At 37.0% G+C, this 14241-nt stretch overlaps 1 protein-coding gene across 3 annotated transcripts in view; it reads right to left on the reverse strand.

The window, feature by feature from the left end:
* PDSS2 (decaprenyl diphosphate synthase subunit 2) overlaps nucleotides 1–14241 on the reverse strand; it is a 111203-nt gene that overhangs the window by 21093 nt on the left and 75869 nt on the right. For all 3 annotated transcript variants that reach the window (XM_085576486.1, XM_021553810.3, XM_021553811.4), the window contains one exon: nucleotides 4951–5025. In XM_085576486.1, coding sequence (XP_085432612.1) covers nucleotides 4951–5025 — 75 coding nt within the window. The remainder of the gene's footprint in view (nucleotides 1–4950; nucleotides 5026–14241) is intronic.

A 14241-nucleotide genomic window follows, 5' to 3' on the forward strand; every position in this document is an offset into this window, starting at 1 on the left:
ACCATGGTAGCTCTTTCTTAGCCATCTGCTGTTGCACAAAATGATCCAAACGTTCTGAATCATTTATATCAAACATTAGTTCATCTCTCAGTGGGCAAATAATCCACAGAAACACATAGAAATAATTTTACATTGCATATTCAAAGTTTTAAATCAGGTAGTTCAATAACTTCTATTTTGCATAAATAAAATCCAGCACAACTATGTATCACTCTACCAGCAGCAAGACCCTGTAAAACATTTCACACATGGTTCACATAAGCTTTCAGCAGATGTATTCATGCTTGCTGAACATGACAGGGCATGTTTTATTGGTCTATTAATATCCGTCTTCACTGCTTTTGGAGGAACAAGGGTGTCTGCAAATGGGTCAATAAAGCAAGCTACTGACTACTTTTATCATGACACGGTAAAAAAAACACCACCTGGTTTTAAAAGAAAAGTTTGTGAACTTCTCATAAAGATAAATATCTCTTCACATCTGTTACTTTTAAATCTCTCTGGAAAAACTTAGTATTTAAAAGAACAAAAGCAGTAAATATATAACATTGGCCTTCTTTCTAGCTATGCTCCTTTTCCCCCAACACATTTTCCTATTCTTTTCACAGATGCTCTACTCAAATTCTATATTTTATGCTTTTCTCTAGTCTTGCAACAAAAACATTTGTTTAAAAAAAGTGAAAACCCTGGCTCTGCTGCCCTGCTAAAAGGTGGTTTTCATAACTCAAAATATATTTAAGTCCTATAGTAAAATTATAAAAGAATCCATTACTTACAATACAGACTCATAGCAGTCAGTTGATGGATATGTGCAGTATTCCAAAACATTACTCCTCAAAGCAGGGCCAGGGATCAAACATCAAAGAAGTATTGGCACAGCTCACTGCACGTAGCCCATCCTTTTTCAGAAAATAAACTAATTTTTATTAAAAAACCCTACAGTGGTCTAAAATAAGTTAATTCACTATTTGGAACAATGAGTATTTGCTACTAATGCCTTTATTTTTTAAACTTGTTTTACATACTAGTTATGCAAAACTTTCACAAAATTGCATCAAAAATTCCTAACATCTCTTCTGGCCATCAGTGGAACATGTTGGGAATGGTCCTGTCTTATATAATAGCCCAATGTTGACACTATAATGAGCTTTGCTAATGCATATTTATCATCAGCTACATATTCTGAAGAAAAGAAAAAATCGCCAAAACGCACCAAAGTTATTTCCCTTGAAAGTCCCTCGTACTTTAAGATTACAAGAGCATTCTAGAAGGTTAAGCACAAAAGCCAACACAGTGAAGTCCCTCTCTTGATTCTGCTGTTTGGCCTTGAGCTTCCTTGTATCTCTTTCCCCTGTTCAGTGAATTGACAGGAATATTAAAGCAACCCCCCTTAGTATTTGTTAAATGATCTGGAATATTAAAACAGAGGGGAGTTATAAATATGACAGTATTCTCTGAGTAAGCAAATATTTTAGAAGCCTTCAGCCTTCTAAAAGTTGGAAACAGAGACGCAGAGCAATGAATTTTTTCTGTTAAAAACAGATAAACAATCATAACTGAAGGCCAGACTAGACGATTTTCAACTTTGCACTTACTAAGACAAAATTTTTACTCCTAAATTAGACCTAGATTTAGGGGAGGAAAATGGGAACTGGGAAGAACATCCTCCACTTGAAGAATTTTGGGCTGAGAGGGGATTTAGCTCAGAAAACTGCAACAGTTTATCATATCATCCATTTCAGCTCCAAGTTATAGTCGAACATATAAGCTTAATATTGCTAATGTTATATCTTAAACCACAGCAGCTGGTTGTTACTTTGAACATGAGTGACAAGTCTTAACCTTCAGGCTGTGTCAAAGCCTACACTTTGTAGTTTGTATTGTCGCTTCAAATAATGATGAAAAGTTAAATATTTACTTTTTCTTTCCTGTTTTCACACAGATCTAATGATTTACCTATGCAGAAAGGACATGAAGCATGATCAAACAGAATGTACTAAAATGGGCAGCTGTAGGATTGTACCTGGCTGTGCAGAGGACAAAAAGTGGTAATGGAGCTGTCAAATAATTATATCCATTATATGTATTCAGGAGTAAACCAGGTCAGTCTTGTTAGGTCAAAAAATTCTTTGAACTTTCCTACTGGGTTATCCAAATGAAGAAGACTGAATTTTTTTTTTTGCAAACACGAACTTAGGGTCTCAGAGAACAAAGGTCAACTTTGCAGAGATATTTTTGTATTTTTGTCTACCATTCAGCAAAGGTCAAAACAACTTGGTCCTAAGTTAGTTTATTTTATGGTACTAAAGAGCTTTAAAACAACTGCATTAAGGACATTTAACATATGAAGTAGAGTTTTCTTGCCTCAGGGAAAAAAAAAAAAAAGGTGAGAAGACATCCTTCTGCTTTTCCAAATTTAAGACACTCCCAGCAATGAAAATACCATTACTAGCATCCCTATGCCCTATTCCAAGAAGGAAAAATAAGTTTGACATTTGAGATTTAGTTGTGGAACAGATTAAAGCATTTGTCTTACCTCTGGGAAATGCAGTTCACAATTTTGTTTCAATCAAATTGCAATTAGGGAAGGAGGGAAGATGAACAAAGGACACAAATAAGACAGACCAAAACTAAACCAGTCTATTTGCCAGTCTTTGCTAAAGAAATGTTCAGGACATGAATGGGACACTGCCTTGGCAGAATAGTGCAAGGAGAGCTGAAGGGATATATCTCAGTACAACATGGAACTAAATTTCTCAGAGAACTAGACAGAAGAAATTAAAGCAGATGCCACACCTTACTGTAGGTCTCATCAGAAGCCACACACTACCCATTACAAAGGCTGAACTTCAGACACTGTCATGTAAGTGTCCCTGTTACACCACCACAGTAATTGTGTTTTGAGTTAACTGGGTTCCTCTTAGGAAGGGTACAGTGTACTTTCAACTCTCCTTAGACAGAAATAGTCACTGAAACAAAATAAGTTGTTGCTATTTGTAACTGGGCCAGGGCAGGGTAAATGTCATGCAGCTGAGCTTAGTTTATCTCACACTTCCCCTTGCAATCCACACACGTGGAAGGCTTCAGTAAGGCATCAGAAAATGGAATGATAGAGAGAAAAGATAAAGATCTTCTGCAGTGGCAGGAACCCAAATGAGTCCAAGATTTCTCATTTACAGAGGGACCATGGTTTCAATAAAATGCAATTTCATTGCTGAGATGAACCTGTAGAACTTTACCTCTACACATGAAAAAGTAGAAACAAGTTGAGTGTTTTTTAAATATATCTGCAATCTACTTTATTTAGAAACCTGTTGGAATACAGAAAACAACATTTCAACTATTCTTGGCAAAAATCTCAAAGATGTAATCTATTTTAACATATAACCCTGAGCACAGTCTTTGGGAGCAACACTGAAGGCTGAGGTCAGTTTATACACAGGTTGAACACAGCAGGTGCAGAAGCAGGTGCAGAAGTTCCCAATGCTGCCCTTCTGCCATGCTTCACCCAGGATCCACTCCTGAGAGGTGCCGGAGGACACTCCAGGCATGCCATCCTTTCCATGCATCCCAGGGAGCCGTGGGCCCAGGCAGCTCCCGAGTGCATTACTGCAGTCCTGCTGGAGGCTCTCACCCAGCTCAGCAGTGTGATCATTCCTTTCTAACTGGTTTCAGTCAAAATGACAGGGATACACTTCAGCAAGTTTTAGTGACATGACTTTGCTGCTGCAGAGCAGGAGGGACGGAGAGTGGCCAGGGGAGCAGCACCCTCCGAACACAGCGCTGTTATCCAGTGGCACTCTCCACTTGCCCACTGCGCTCTGCTTGGTGCAGAGGCATCACAGCAGGTATCCACTGTAGCAGCAGCCCATGAGAACAGCCTTTTACCATGGTATCAATTTTGTTACGTATGACAACACAGCAATAATAAACCAGAGCTGCAGTTTCAGTACACAACACCTGCTGAACCATAAGATTCAGGTCTCCAAGGCATGTGAGACAGCACCACTAGAAGTGAATCTATCTACCTCAGTGAACTTCAAGATCGATACTCACATATACACAGTGCTCACCAGTGGCTGAAAATTTGCCATGATAAAACCTGTAGTGGTCACTGCAACTTTAAATGACTGATTTTATTGCATGTGTTAAGACATACAATAAAATGAAATAGATTTTCATTTTCTAGTTTGAAAGTAAATGACAAAATGAAAAAAAAAAATTCTTTTTTGCTCCAACATGCAAGCCTACTTCAAGAATGGCCCCTAGAAATTCCCTTAAATATTCTAGTAAGATAAAAATACCTACATCTAATTTGACCAATTTTCATTACTGTTCTTGCTAAACAATAACACAGAATATCTGCAATTGCCTTTGACAAAATACAAGATTATTTGTTGTGAAATGCTGGCAGCTATTACCTTGGCCCATGCTGACTTCTGAAATATGTGCACAGTGACTTCTGATGGAGAAAAACACAGGACTATACTCTTAGCACTCCAGGACAAAACTCAGAAGACGGGACATGTTATAAATTCAAAAAGAAGCATTCTGTAAACTTCTTTGGGCTTGGAAACAATAGATTTGACATTAAAATATGAATGATGTAGACAACATTGAAATGAATATCTCTAACTGCACCTTGGCTAGGAACCTCTGGAAGCATTTGGAAATCCTATAGTAAGATGTGCCGAGAGCTCCTGGTAATGACACATGACAGTATTCTATTAAGCACTCACAAAAACAAAATAGTTCTTCCTTGAGCATTTCTAGAAATTTCTATCAGAGTTTACAGGTGTCATAATGATGTTACTGCTGAAACCCACTAGGACTAACAACTCATCTGCCCTCTCCCTCCTTTTAAACAGGTGAGAAAGTCATCATATTTACAGTAGTCACACATTAATATCACCAAATGCCATGGGTACATAAATCCAGTGAAATTCTTACCTCAGATGATTTTGAGTTTTCATAATATATCCCTTGAACTAAGTCACCAATAGCACTTGAAATGAGTTCTACAACCTGTAAAAGAAAAGGAGAAAAAGCCTTACATCTTTAATCATCACCAAATTGACTAACAAAGCTACTGCCAGATTTCCAGAGAGATAAACCATGAAGAAAGCTAATTGTGAAAGACCTCAGGACTTACTGAGATATATTCTGTGATACGTCTCTGCTAAAACCTCTACTACAGTAACTCTTCTATCAAAGTTTTAAGTTAATATAAATGAAAAACAAGACTTGTTTTTCCTACAGTGTGAACTATAGAGTGTATTCTCACAAGGACGTTCACAGAACTAATAAATCCCAGTTCATGAATATGAGACAGTACCTCATCTGGGCTTTGTTTTGTTTTGTTTTTTTCCTGCCAAGTAAATACTTCACAATACCTCTCCTTGGGAGCTGTTAAAATTCTAATCTTCGTGGCTAATACAGAAAAGTCAGAACCCATAGAAAGGTAACCTTTCAAACGTGATCATTTGGTATTCAGGTGCCCTGGGAATGCACTGTGGATGTATTTAGTGCATGGCCTGAGGCTCAGCTGTACCACATACACTGAAAGTCTGCAACACGGGAATGTTTAAATCAGATTTATCAATCTGTATTATCTTCAGGGTTCAGGCTTTTTATTTTATTCAAGCAAATCCTAAAAATCTGAACTTGATCCAGAATGTAAAACAAGTAGTCCGCAGTCTCCCTGGAACTACTGTAAAATTTGACGTTGTGCACATGAACTGTCTTAATTGGAACAAAATAGTCAGATTTATTGTAAAATTAAATGCAGGCATTTAAAATAAACACACCTTAAGGCTACCTCTGGTTGCTCACAAAGTTTTAATTTCTTGAATGTTTAATTTCCTATGCATATGAGTCTGTATCTGATTCCTCTTTTTGCTTCCTAAAATTCAATGTATTTCTTATTGAATTAAAAGATTTAGTTTCAATTTTTATCATTCTTGTAACTGAAGACAAGAAGTAAAATGATAAAAGCCCTAACGCAAAGATATTCTAACATTTAGGCATGCTTTATTTGATAATAAAACCACATTTGTATGCTAGTTTTGAGTACAAGCAGAAAGGTTGTGTTTTCTTTTTTTTAAACACTGGCTCATATACATATTCATATACACACAGCAAGCGCTAACTTTAGAAATGGTGCTGATTAAAAGTCATGTTTTTTCTTGCAATGCATATGGGTTAATTTGCAAGACCTACAAAAACAGCCTGAAAAAAAAAAAAAAATCACATTGCCCTTTAGGAAACTAGACACCGAAGAAATATTGTAGCAATATGAGCTTTGAAGGAACGGAAAGGACAATGATCCTACAGTGTTACCAGATGTGTTGAGTTATTTAATGGGGGGAACAGAGAAAATGAGGGGCTCTTTTTTTTTTTTTTTAAACAACAACCCTCACCCTCCTTGCCTTTTTGGTTTTTTTTTTAAGGTATCAGATAAGCCTTATTCCCAAATCCAGGAGGACTGAGTATCGCCAATAGGTCTATGAAAGTCTGTAACTAAATGCCCAGGATCAGATTGTATTACAGTTTATACAAGCAACATCCCAAGATTCTTCTGATGGCTAAGACACATAATACAGATCAATCACTCACTCAAAAATGTTATGGTTTGTGAAATGGTCTGAGCTCAGAGACCTACACTGGTAATACGAAGAGGAATTTACAAAGACACAGAGTCCTACTCTAAATGTCAAAGTGATAGTATGAACTTTTAACAATGCAGCTGGCTCTGGATAACTAGACCTTTTCCTCTCTTGCCTGAAACTCTAGACTGAGCAGGACCCTGTTTTGGGGTTTCTTTTTTCCACCTCTCCTCCTTCTTTTTAGTGCAACTCTACTCTCCAAGGCAATTTTAACTGACTTAATACAAGCTTAGTGAAACATTTGTGAACAATTGTACCTCTTCATCTGAGAGTTTATAAAGCATCTTAGTAGAATGACACAAGAACTATTTATATAATCCTTATTATATTAAATACCATTAAGTGACATATTGAGCATTACATGTTAGTGAGAATTTAGTATTAATATTTCCCCCCTTCTTTCCAAATATATATATATATATAAATACTTTAAAGGTAAATGTAAGGCTATACAGATCACTACCAAGAGTGAAATTCCAGTTTCAAGAGCACAGTGGGATGCTTGCATGAGGCTCTGTTACCTCACCAACCCTTAATCTGATCTATGAAAAGCACCTCCTGCTTAACATCAGTGGCCTGGAGTCGTGAGCGCTGGGGAAAGAAATGAGAAATGAGGAAACCTGGCAATTTTCCTCTGCATCCCAAAGTGACAGAGGAAGAAAAATTATTACAGATTCAGTAGTATTCATGATATGATACAGTGTCTAGCTCTTAGGTAGCACTTTTCATCAGAAAATTTGAAAGCAATCAGCATCTCCTGTTAAATTTATTCCCTACTGTTTTATATAAGGGGGAAAATGGCAACAGTGAACTGATTTTCCAGAAAATCATGCAGTCTGCCAGCGTGAGAGCAGCAAACACTATCCGAGCTGTCTTCATTCTCATTGCTGCCTTTCTGCCTGACCAGCGCTGACGTTTCCGAGATGTAAATCTGAGGGGAAAGAAAGTTAGATGAAAAATGAAGTGATCTCAACTGCTTCTCTTCTCTTTTGACAGTTGAGCTCCATTTTAAAAAGGTTCAAAGATGAGGGAAGAGAAGAAAAGATTGCCAGAACTAGTGCTTGAAAACAGCATCCCAATAGAGACTAAAGGCAGACAATTCATAACCTCTCTTCCCACTGTTTTGCACTCCTCACCATGTTTTTGAGAAGCCTGGTTCCTCATAGGTACTCGGGATGAGCAGGAGCAACCACACATTGAGAGAAAACAAACTTCCACTGTATTTTTCATTTTCCACTCTGCATCAGCATCTTCCAAAGTGCTGTTTTCTGCTCCTTCAGCATCCCCATGACTGGATACTGCCCAGGGGATGACCCATTACTTGCAGGTGACAAATGCACATGCAAGTGATTCCACGCCCTTTAAACACATTTTGCAATAGTTCTGCAGTGTCTTTTTTTTTTTTCCTAAGGATGTATTATGTCAACACTTTTTGTAGGGATGTGTTCTGCTTTTAAAAAGTCAACACAAAGGCCATCTGTTCAGGATGAATACATGGAAAATAGGTGGATTGTTAAAGCTAAAATCTCTCCTACTATTTAGGCAGATAAAGTGTATAACATGATGTAAATTCTGGACACAACCATTTGATTGCTCATTCCACAGCAAGCTAGAACACATGCTCTGACCTCTCCAATACATTCAAGTATAAAATAGTTCAAAAGACTAGCTGTGTATCAGAAGAGCTCTTCCCAGAAGAGCTCTGTAGGGTTACAGATTAGAAATTTGGTGAATTTACCCTTTTCTGGTGTCATAAATTGTTTATCAAAAAGACACAGCTTTAGCCCTTCAAGACTCTTTAATTTTTCTTTGAGTCTAATTACTCAAGATCAAAATTTCTATGTATTACTTGAAGAAATAAATAAGAATGTTGGTAATTCACTTAGTTCAGAAAATTACTCAGGACATCCAACCAATCACTTAATGAATGCCCTCCTTCATTTTCCTCAAATCAGAATTTTGTGTAGTTTCCTGAGGACTTATTTATAATTCAGAATTCCCAAAGCATCATCCCAAGCAAGTCACAGAATAGGGCCACATGTTCCCTGTTGCAGATACTGCAGTTGACTGTCAAGGCAGATTCAACTCTGTCTAGAGAAAAAGAGGTGTATTTTAATGGAAGTGAAGCTCAATGCTAGAAGGAATGCAGGGAAATAACAGAATAGAAGACATTTTGGTAGACTACTTTCTCCAGAGTTAAAATATATGATTCAGACTCTATCAAGAGCAGTAAAAAGAATGGATTCTGAGCCCCTCATCCTTCACAAGGCTTTTAAACAGCCTGGATAAAAAGACAACACTGGTGCCATCAACTCATCAATGCAAGCATTTTGCTGTCTTCACTCATCTTCAAAATACTTTGTGTAAAGTTTACTGCAACATAACACCACTTATGTTTTTTTCCTTGGTTTTCTTCTAGTTTACAAAAGGAATGAATCTGAACTCCATTCAAGGAATGGTAATTTTATTTTAAATTCAACAACTGAAATGGAATTGATTACATAGACCACTCAATTTCAGAGTAGTAATGTGGTGTCTCTCCAGACTCTATAGGATGTTTTCAAAGGAAACACCACAGAAAGGATTAAGCTCTTGTGGGAAGACAGGAAGCAGCACTAGGAAGAACACAGCAATGGGTATAACTTTGTTCTTCATCCCTCACAATTTCTATTTGACAAACTTCCTTAGCTTTGCCAAATTCCTTCCAAGAAGGACCACAAGTAATTTCTTCCATCCTTATGTTGAAACAGTATCCTTTCCTCACACATCTGCTATTGACAGACCTTAATCCTTGCTGCTGATGTGTAGATTTGAAAAGGTAGCAGGACTTCTCCACAGAAATAAAGAAGAAAATTAGATGGTCATGAACTATTATATATACAGATAAAAATCCATTCAGCTCACACTTCCCTCCCCAAAGAAGCATTTGTTTGAGAAATACTTCAACAGTCAGTAATTCCACAGAAATTGACCCAAAAACATTGCAATACTAGGAAGCTGAAGACAAAACTCAGCCAAGAGTTGATTTTGGATTTTGATTGTTCAATAATGCCTTTAAAAAAAAAAAAGGCGGGGGGGGGGGGGAGGCAAAAACTGTAAGAGAACAGAACGGTGAAATTCAAGAACAGTGAAAAACAAACAATTCCAAGAACAGTGAAATTCAATCTCCTTTCCTGGTAATCTCCTCAAACATCATTAGTTATACAGGCAACCAAGTGTGCCAGCCTACAGAATGTTTTTAACGTTTATTGAATCCTACTGGATTAATTGTTTGAAATCGTCTTGAGCTTTATTGTCTTTTGGATCTGGATGTCTCTCTCAGTAGTGAACGCACAGGAAGAACAGTTATTTGCCTTTCTAGCATACTTTAAGTGGTCTTGGAAAACACAGTTATGGTTTTCTTCATTCTGTTAATGATGAATTAGTAGCAAACTACAATATAGTAATACAGTATAAACACATCACCCAAGCCCCACTATTTGTTAAAAAGGTGTTTTTAAGGCATAAAAAATAATCAGCAGCCATCAATTTGAAAATTGCTATATATTGTTAAATATCTACCTTAAGGTCAGTCTGCCTTAGGGATTTTCTCCAGTGTTAAGTTACACTTTTTATGCTGATACAGCACTACATACAGAATTGGATTTCAGAGTAAAGAAATTTAGTGCATAATTCAGTCATTTTCCTTAAAGAAAACATAACCAAGAGAAGAAATACAATTTTCCTTGTCTACTTCCACATGATACCTTACACAATTTCATAATACCTTTGCAGATCCATGGCAGCAGACCCTTGCACTAAAGTACTCAACAGCTGTTGCTGAGTGACTCAGGTTAGAGAAATACCTGATTACTTCAGCTTGACCCTTTTAGATGGGTAATTTCATTGCAACTTTCTTCTATATAAAACAGTGAATAAAGAAGGTATACTGACTACAGGGTTCTGTAGATATAAACCCCTCCCCATCCATAAGTGATACAGGAGAGCATGGTTATAAAAGGTTGCTGCCAGTCACGCTGCTGCAAACTGGCATTAAACTGGAATATGGTCACAAATGAATTGAGGATTCAAGTGAATAACAAAAACTGTACCTGCAAGTAGCATTTACTATTTCAAACAGTCTGTACCTGAACAAACATGAATCAAAAGTAAGATCATTTAGCATCTGACAGATGGAATCAACTTAATGGAGCTGAAGATGTTTGTTAAACTAACAATCAACATCCTCCTTTACCAGGGGTAGTAGCAATCAGATTCTAGACTCCAAATGACATGCTGTTGAATTTCAAAACACTGATATTAACAAGCAGTCACACTATCTAGAAATTCAATATTCTTGCTAGCCAACTAGAAGTCAAATACATCAGCATTTTGATTAAAAATACAATTAACTCATTAATATTACTGCTAAAATTTTACACATTTTACCATATTATTACACTGAAACCACTCCATATGTTAAGGCACTTTTACAAAAAATTTTACCATGGAAAGATTCATTTCAAAGACAAGCTTTACAGTGGTGAAAAGAGAAGGGAAAATATACAATCTATTGCCCTATTTACATGGCACATCAATTTTAGGCTCTCCTACAGTACAATGAGTATAAACACCTGATGGGAAGGAATGCAGAAGAGGGAACCAAATTCTCCTCAACAGTGCCCACTGATAGGATGAGGCAACAGGCACAAATGAAAACACAAAATGCAACCTGGATACAGGCAAGAAATCTGTTGTGAGGGCATCCAACAATGGATTAGGTTGCCCAAAGGGGTTGCAAAGTCTCCATTTTTGGAGATATTTAAAATCCATCTTGATTTAATCCTGGGCAACTGTCTCTAGCTGACCCTGCCTGAATGGGGGCTTTGGACTGCAAGATCTCTAGAGATCCCTGTCAACCTGAACCATTCTGTAACACCAGCAGCTGCTGGAGGAGGACCACAGCTGATTTTACATTATTTACATCTGCAGCACCAATAACAACTTTCCTCATCTTTGAAATAATACAGTCTAAGTTACAGAGCTGGTGACAAATACTCTCTTAGGTAAAAGTTAAGTTTACTGATTGTACTAGGAATAGATTTCCCTATTATAAATAGCAACAATCTTGGGAGACTAAGAAAGGCCATGCAGACTAATCTTAGATTGTTATCACTATTGCTAAAAGCTTTGAATTGCAACCAAATAATCACAAATCATATTTTCACTTTATAAAAATGTATTGTCTGTTGAAGTCATACTCCAGGTGTACAGTTGACTATATACCAGCCACTATAATGTCCAGCTCTACAAAACGGTATATTAACTGCCTTGTCATTAAAATCCACCTTTAGAACCAAATACCCTACACAAAGATGAAAGTTAGTATATATTAAATACTCAAACAAAAAAAAGTCTGTTTCAGATAATATTGGGACAGTATTTCACCCAGTACAGATCTGATTGCTTTTTATCCTCCTATGCACTCTGAATAGGAATCTTACTATGTTTGGGAAACAGATTTCAAAGAAAGCCATGAAAACAAAACTTGCAATCTTCCACTTCTTCAGCTATAAAGAGAATGAAGCTGACATAGCAAATATCATTTCTGGAGGACATCACCTTAGAATCATTAGGTTAGAAAAGACCTTTAATATCATGAAGTCCAAACTAAGCCCAGGACTGTTAAGTCCGCTGCTAAACTGTTTCTCTAAGCATCACATTTACAATTCTTTTAAAGACCTCCACGCATGGTGACTCAACCTTGTGCAGCCCCTTCCAGTGCTTTTGTTGAAGAAATTTCACTGGTACTCTCATTTCATATACCTGTTCTGTGAAAATTCTTTTTCATTTTATAATTTGTGTAAGGGTTAAAGCTATTTAGCAATGAGTTTCTCCATTATGATTATTCACAGCTGTGAAAGAAACAGCTGTAACAAACATCTCTGTTGAAGAAATGCAGGCAGTGCCAATATCTGTGGTGAATGAAGTAGGAGAACTGCTGGCTCTTGAGAGCCCTTTCCCACAGTATGCATCTCACGCAGAAAAAACATCATATACACAAAAATTTTCATTGCTTCAGTTTCTTAGAATAAATTTTGTTTTCTTTTGAATATCTATTTGCTACATATTCTGGCACTGATCTTGGATACATATTCTTGTTAACAGTCACAGAAATATTAAAGACATTTTTTAATGCTTGTCTTAAATCTTCCAAAGGCAATTTTTCTGAAAAGTGAGGGGGATTGACTTTAGAAAAAAGAAAAATTCAAAAATTTGACTTTAACATTCAATTAAATTTATATGTCTATACATATATATACACACACACACACACACACACATATATCTCAAGCATGTAAACATTTCTGACTCTTGAAGTATTTGTGTTCACCACTAGACAACTGCCAATTCAGTGCTGTACATTAAGGGAGCAAACGTAAGAGGAACAGACCCTAGCTACCCAGAACTCATTAGTGACTGTCTTGAGATGTTGAATAACCTTTGACTTTCATCAGATTCAGCCTTTCTTCAGTTTCTTTCATTTTTATCTTCATTGATGTTTAGTCATCTCTGAAAAGACCTCTCTTTCATGTAGATGGCATATCTGTATTTTCCAGACCATTCTGTTAATTACGAGGCAGACAGCAGTTCTATAAGACAAAGAGTTACTAAACCAGGTGTTAGAAGCAGCTGTGCAGTTTATCTCCAAGGAAGACAATATTTACCTGGAATAATGACAGGTATTTGGTTAATGAACTCAAGCAGTAAACATTGACTTCGGTCTGCTGGGCAGACCAGAGAAGCAGGACATGTCTGATTGCTACTATGAGGTAGGTGAATTCAGATGTAAGTTGAGGAAATTGTTAGTGAGATGATTCAGAGGCAAGAATACTGCATGGACTTGGTGCAACTTGGTGTAAAAATCTTTGGCAGGCCACTGAAAATTCATCAGAACTGAATGGAAAACTTCCTGAGACTGTCAGTCACTTGGTCAATCTGACACTGAGGCAGAATCTCAAACTCACAATTCTTTCTCAACAGCACTATGTCTTGATGCTTTAAAAATATTCTTGGCAGTGTATTTTTGGGAAAGACTTTAATCTAGACTTGATGGTACAACCATACCTATGATGGCATATTCTGCTATCAGTCTGAGCTTCAGTCTTTCCATGTTCTGCAGCAATCCTTCTGCTACAAGGAACTGTTTGTAAGTCACAGACACCCATGAGGGACGTGGCAGAAATCACTCTTTCTTTTTAGAAGTATTTTTTCATGTAGAAGTGGGAGGACAGAAAACAGATTGAAATCTAAACATAAAATTTTCCAGTAGTGCTATGGCAAAAGAATCAGAAAAATACACTCTTTCCATGCAGTCATATACTAACCCCCATGGAGTCTAACTTTGGGAAAGCTTAACATAAGCATTAGCTTTAAAAACCAGTACAGATGCAAGAGACCACTAAGTGCATTTTGTTTGAGGAATGCACTGATTAGGAATAAAGGCAAAGTTAAGCAGTTTTAATCTCAAAATTGGCATTCATTGCAATGCAACAGGACCCTTACTGATCTAAAAGGAGACTGTTTCTAACATTAT

This window comes from Lonchura striata, chromosome 3, assembly GCF_050655825.1.
Source record: "Lonchura striata isolate lonStrDom1 chromosome 3, ASM5065582v1, whole genome shotgun sequence".
Taxonomy (NCBI): domain Eukaryota; kingdom Metazoa; phylum Chordata; class Aves; order Passeriformes; family Estrildidae; genus Lonchura; species Lonchura striata.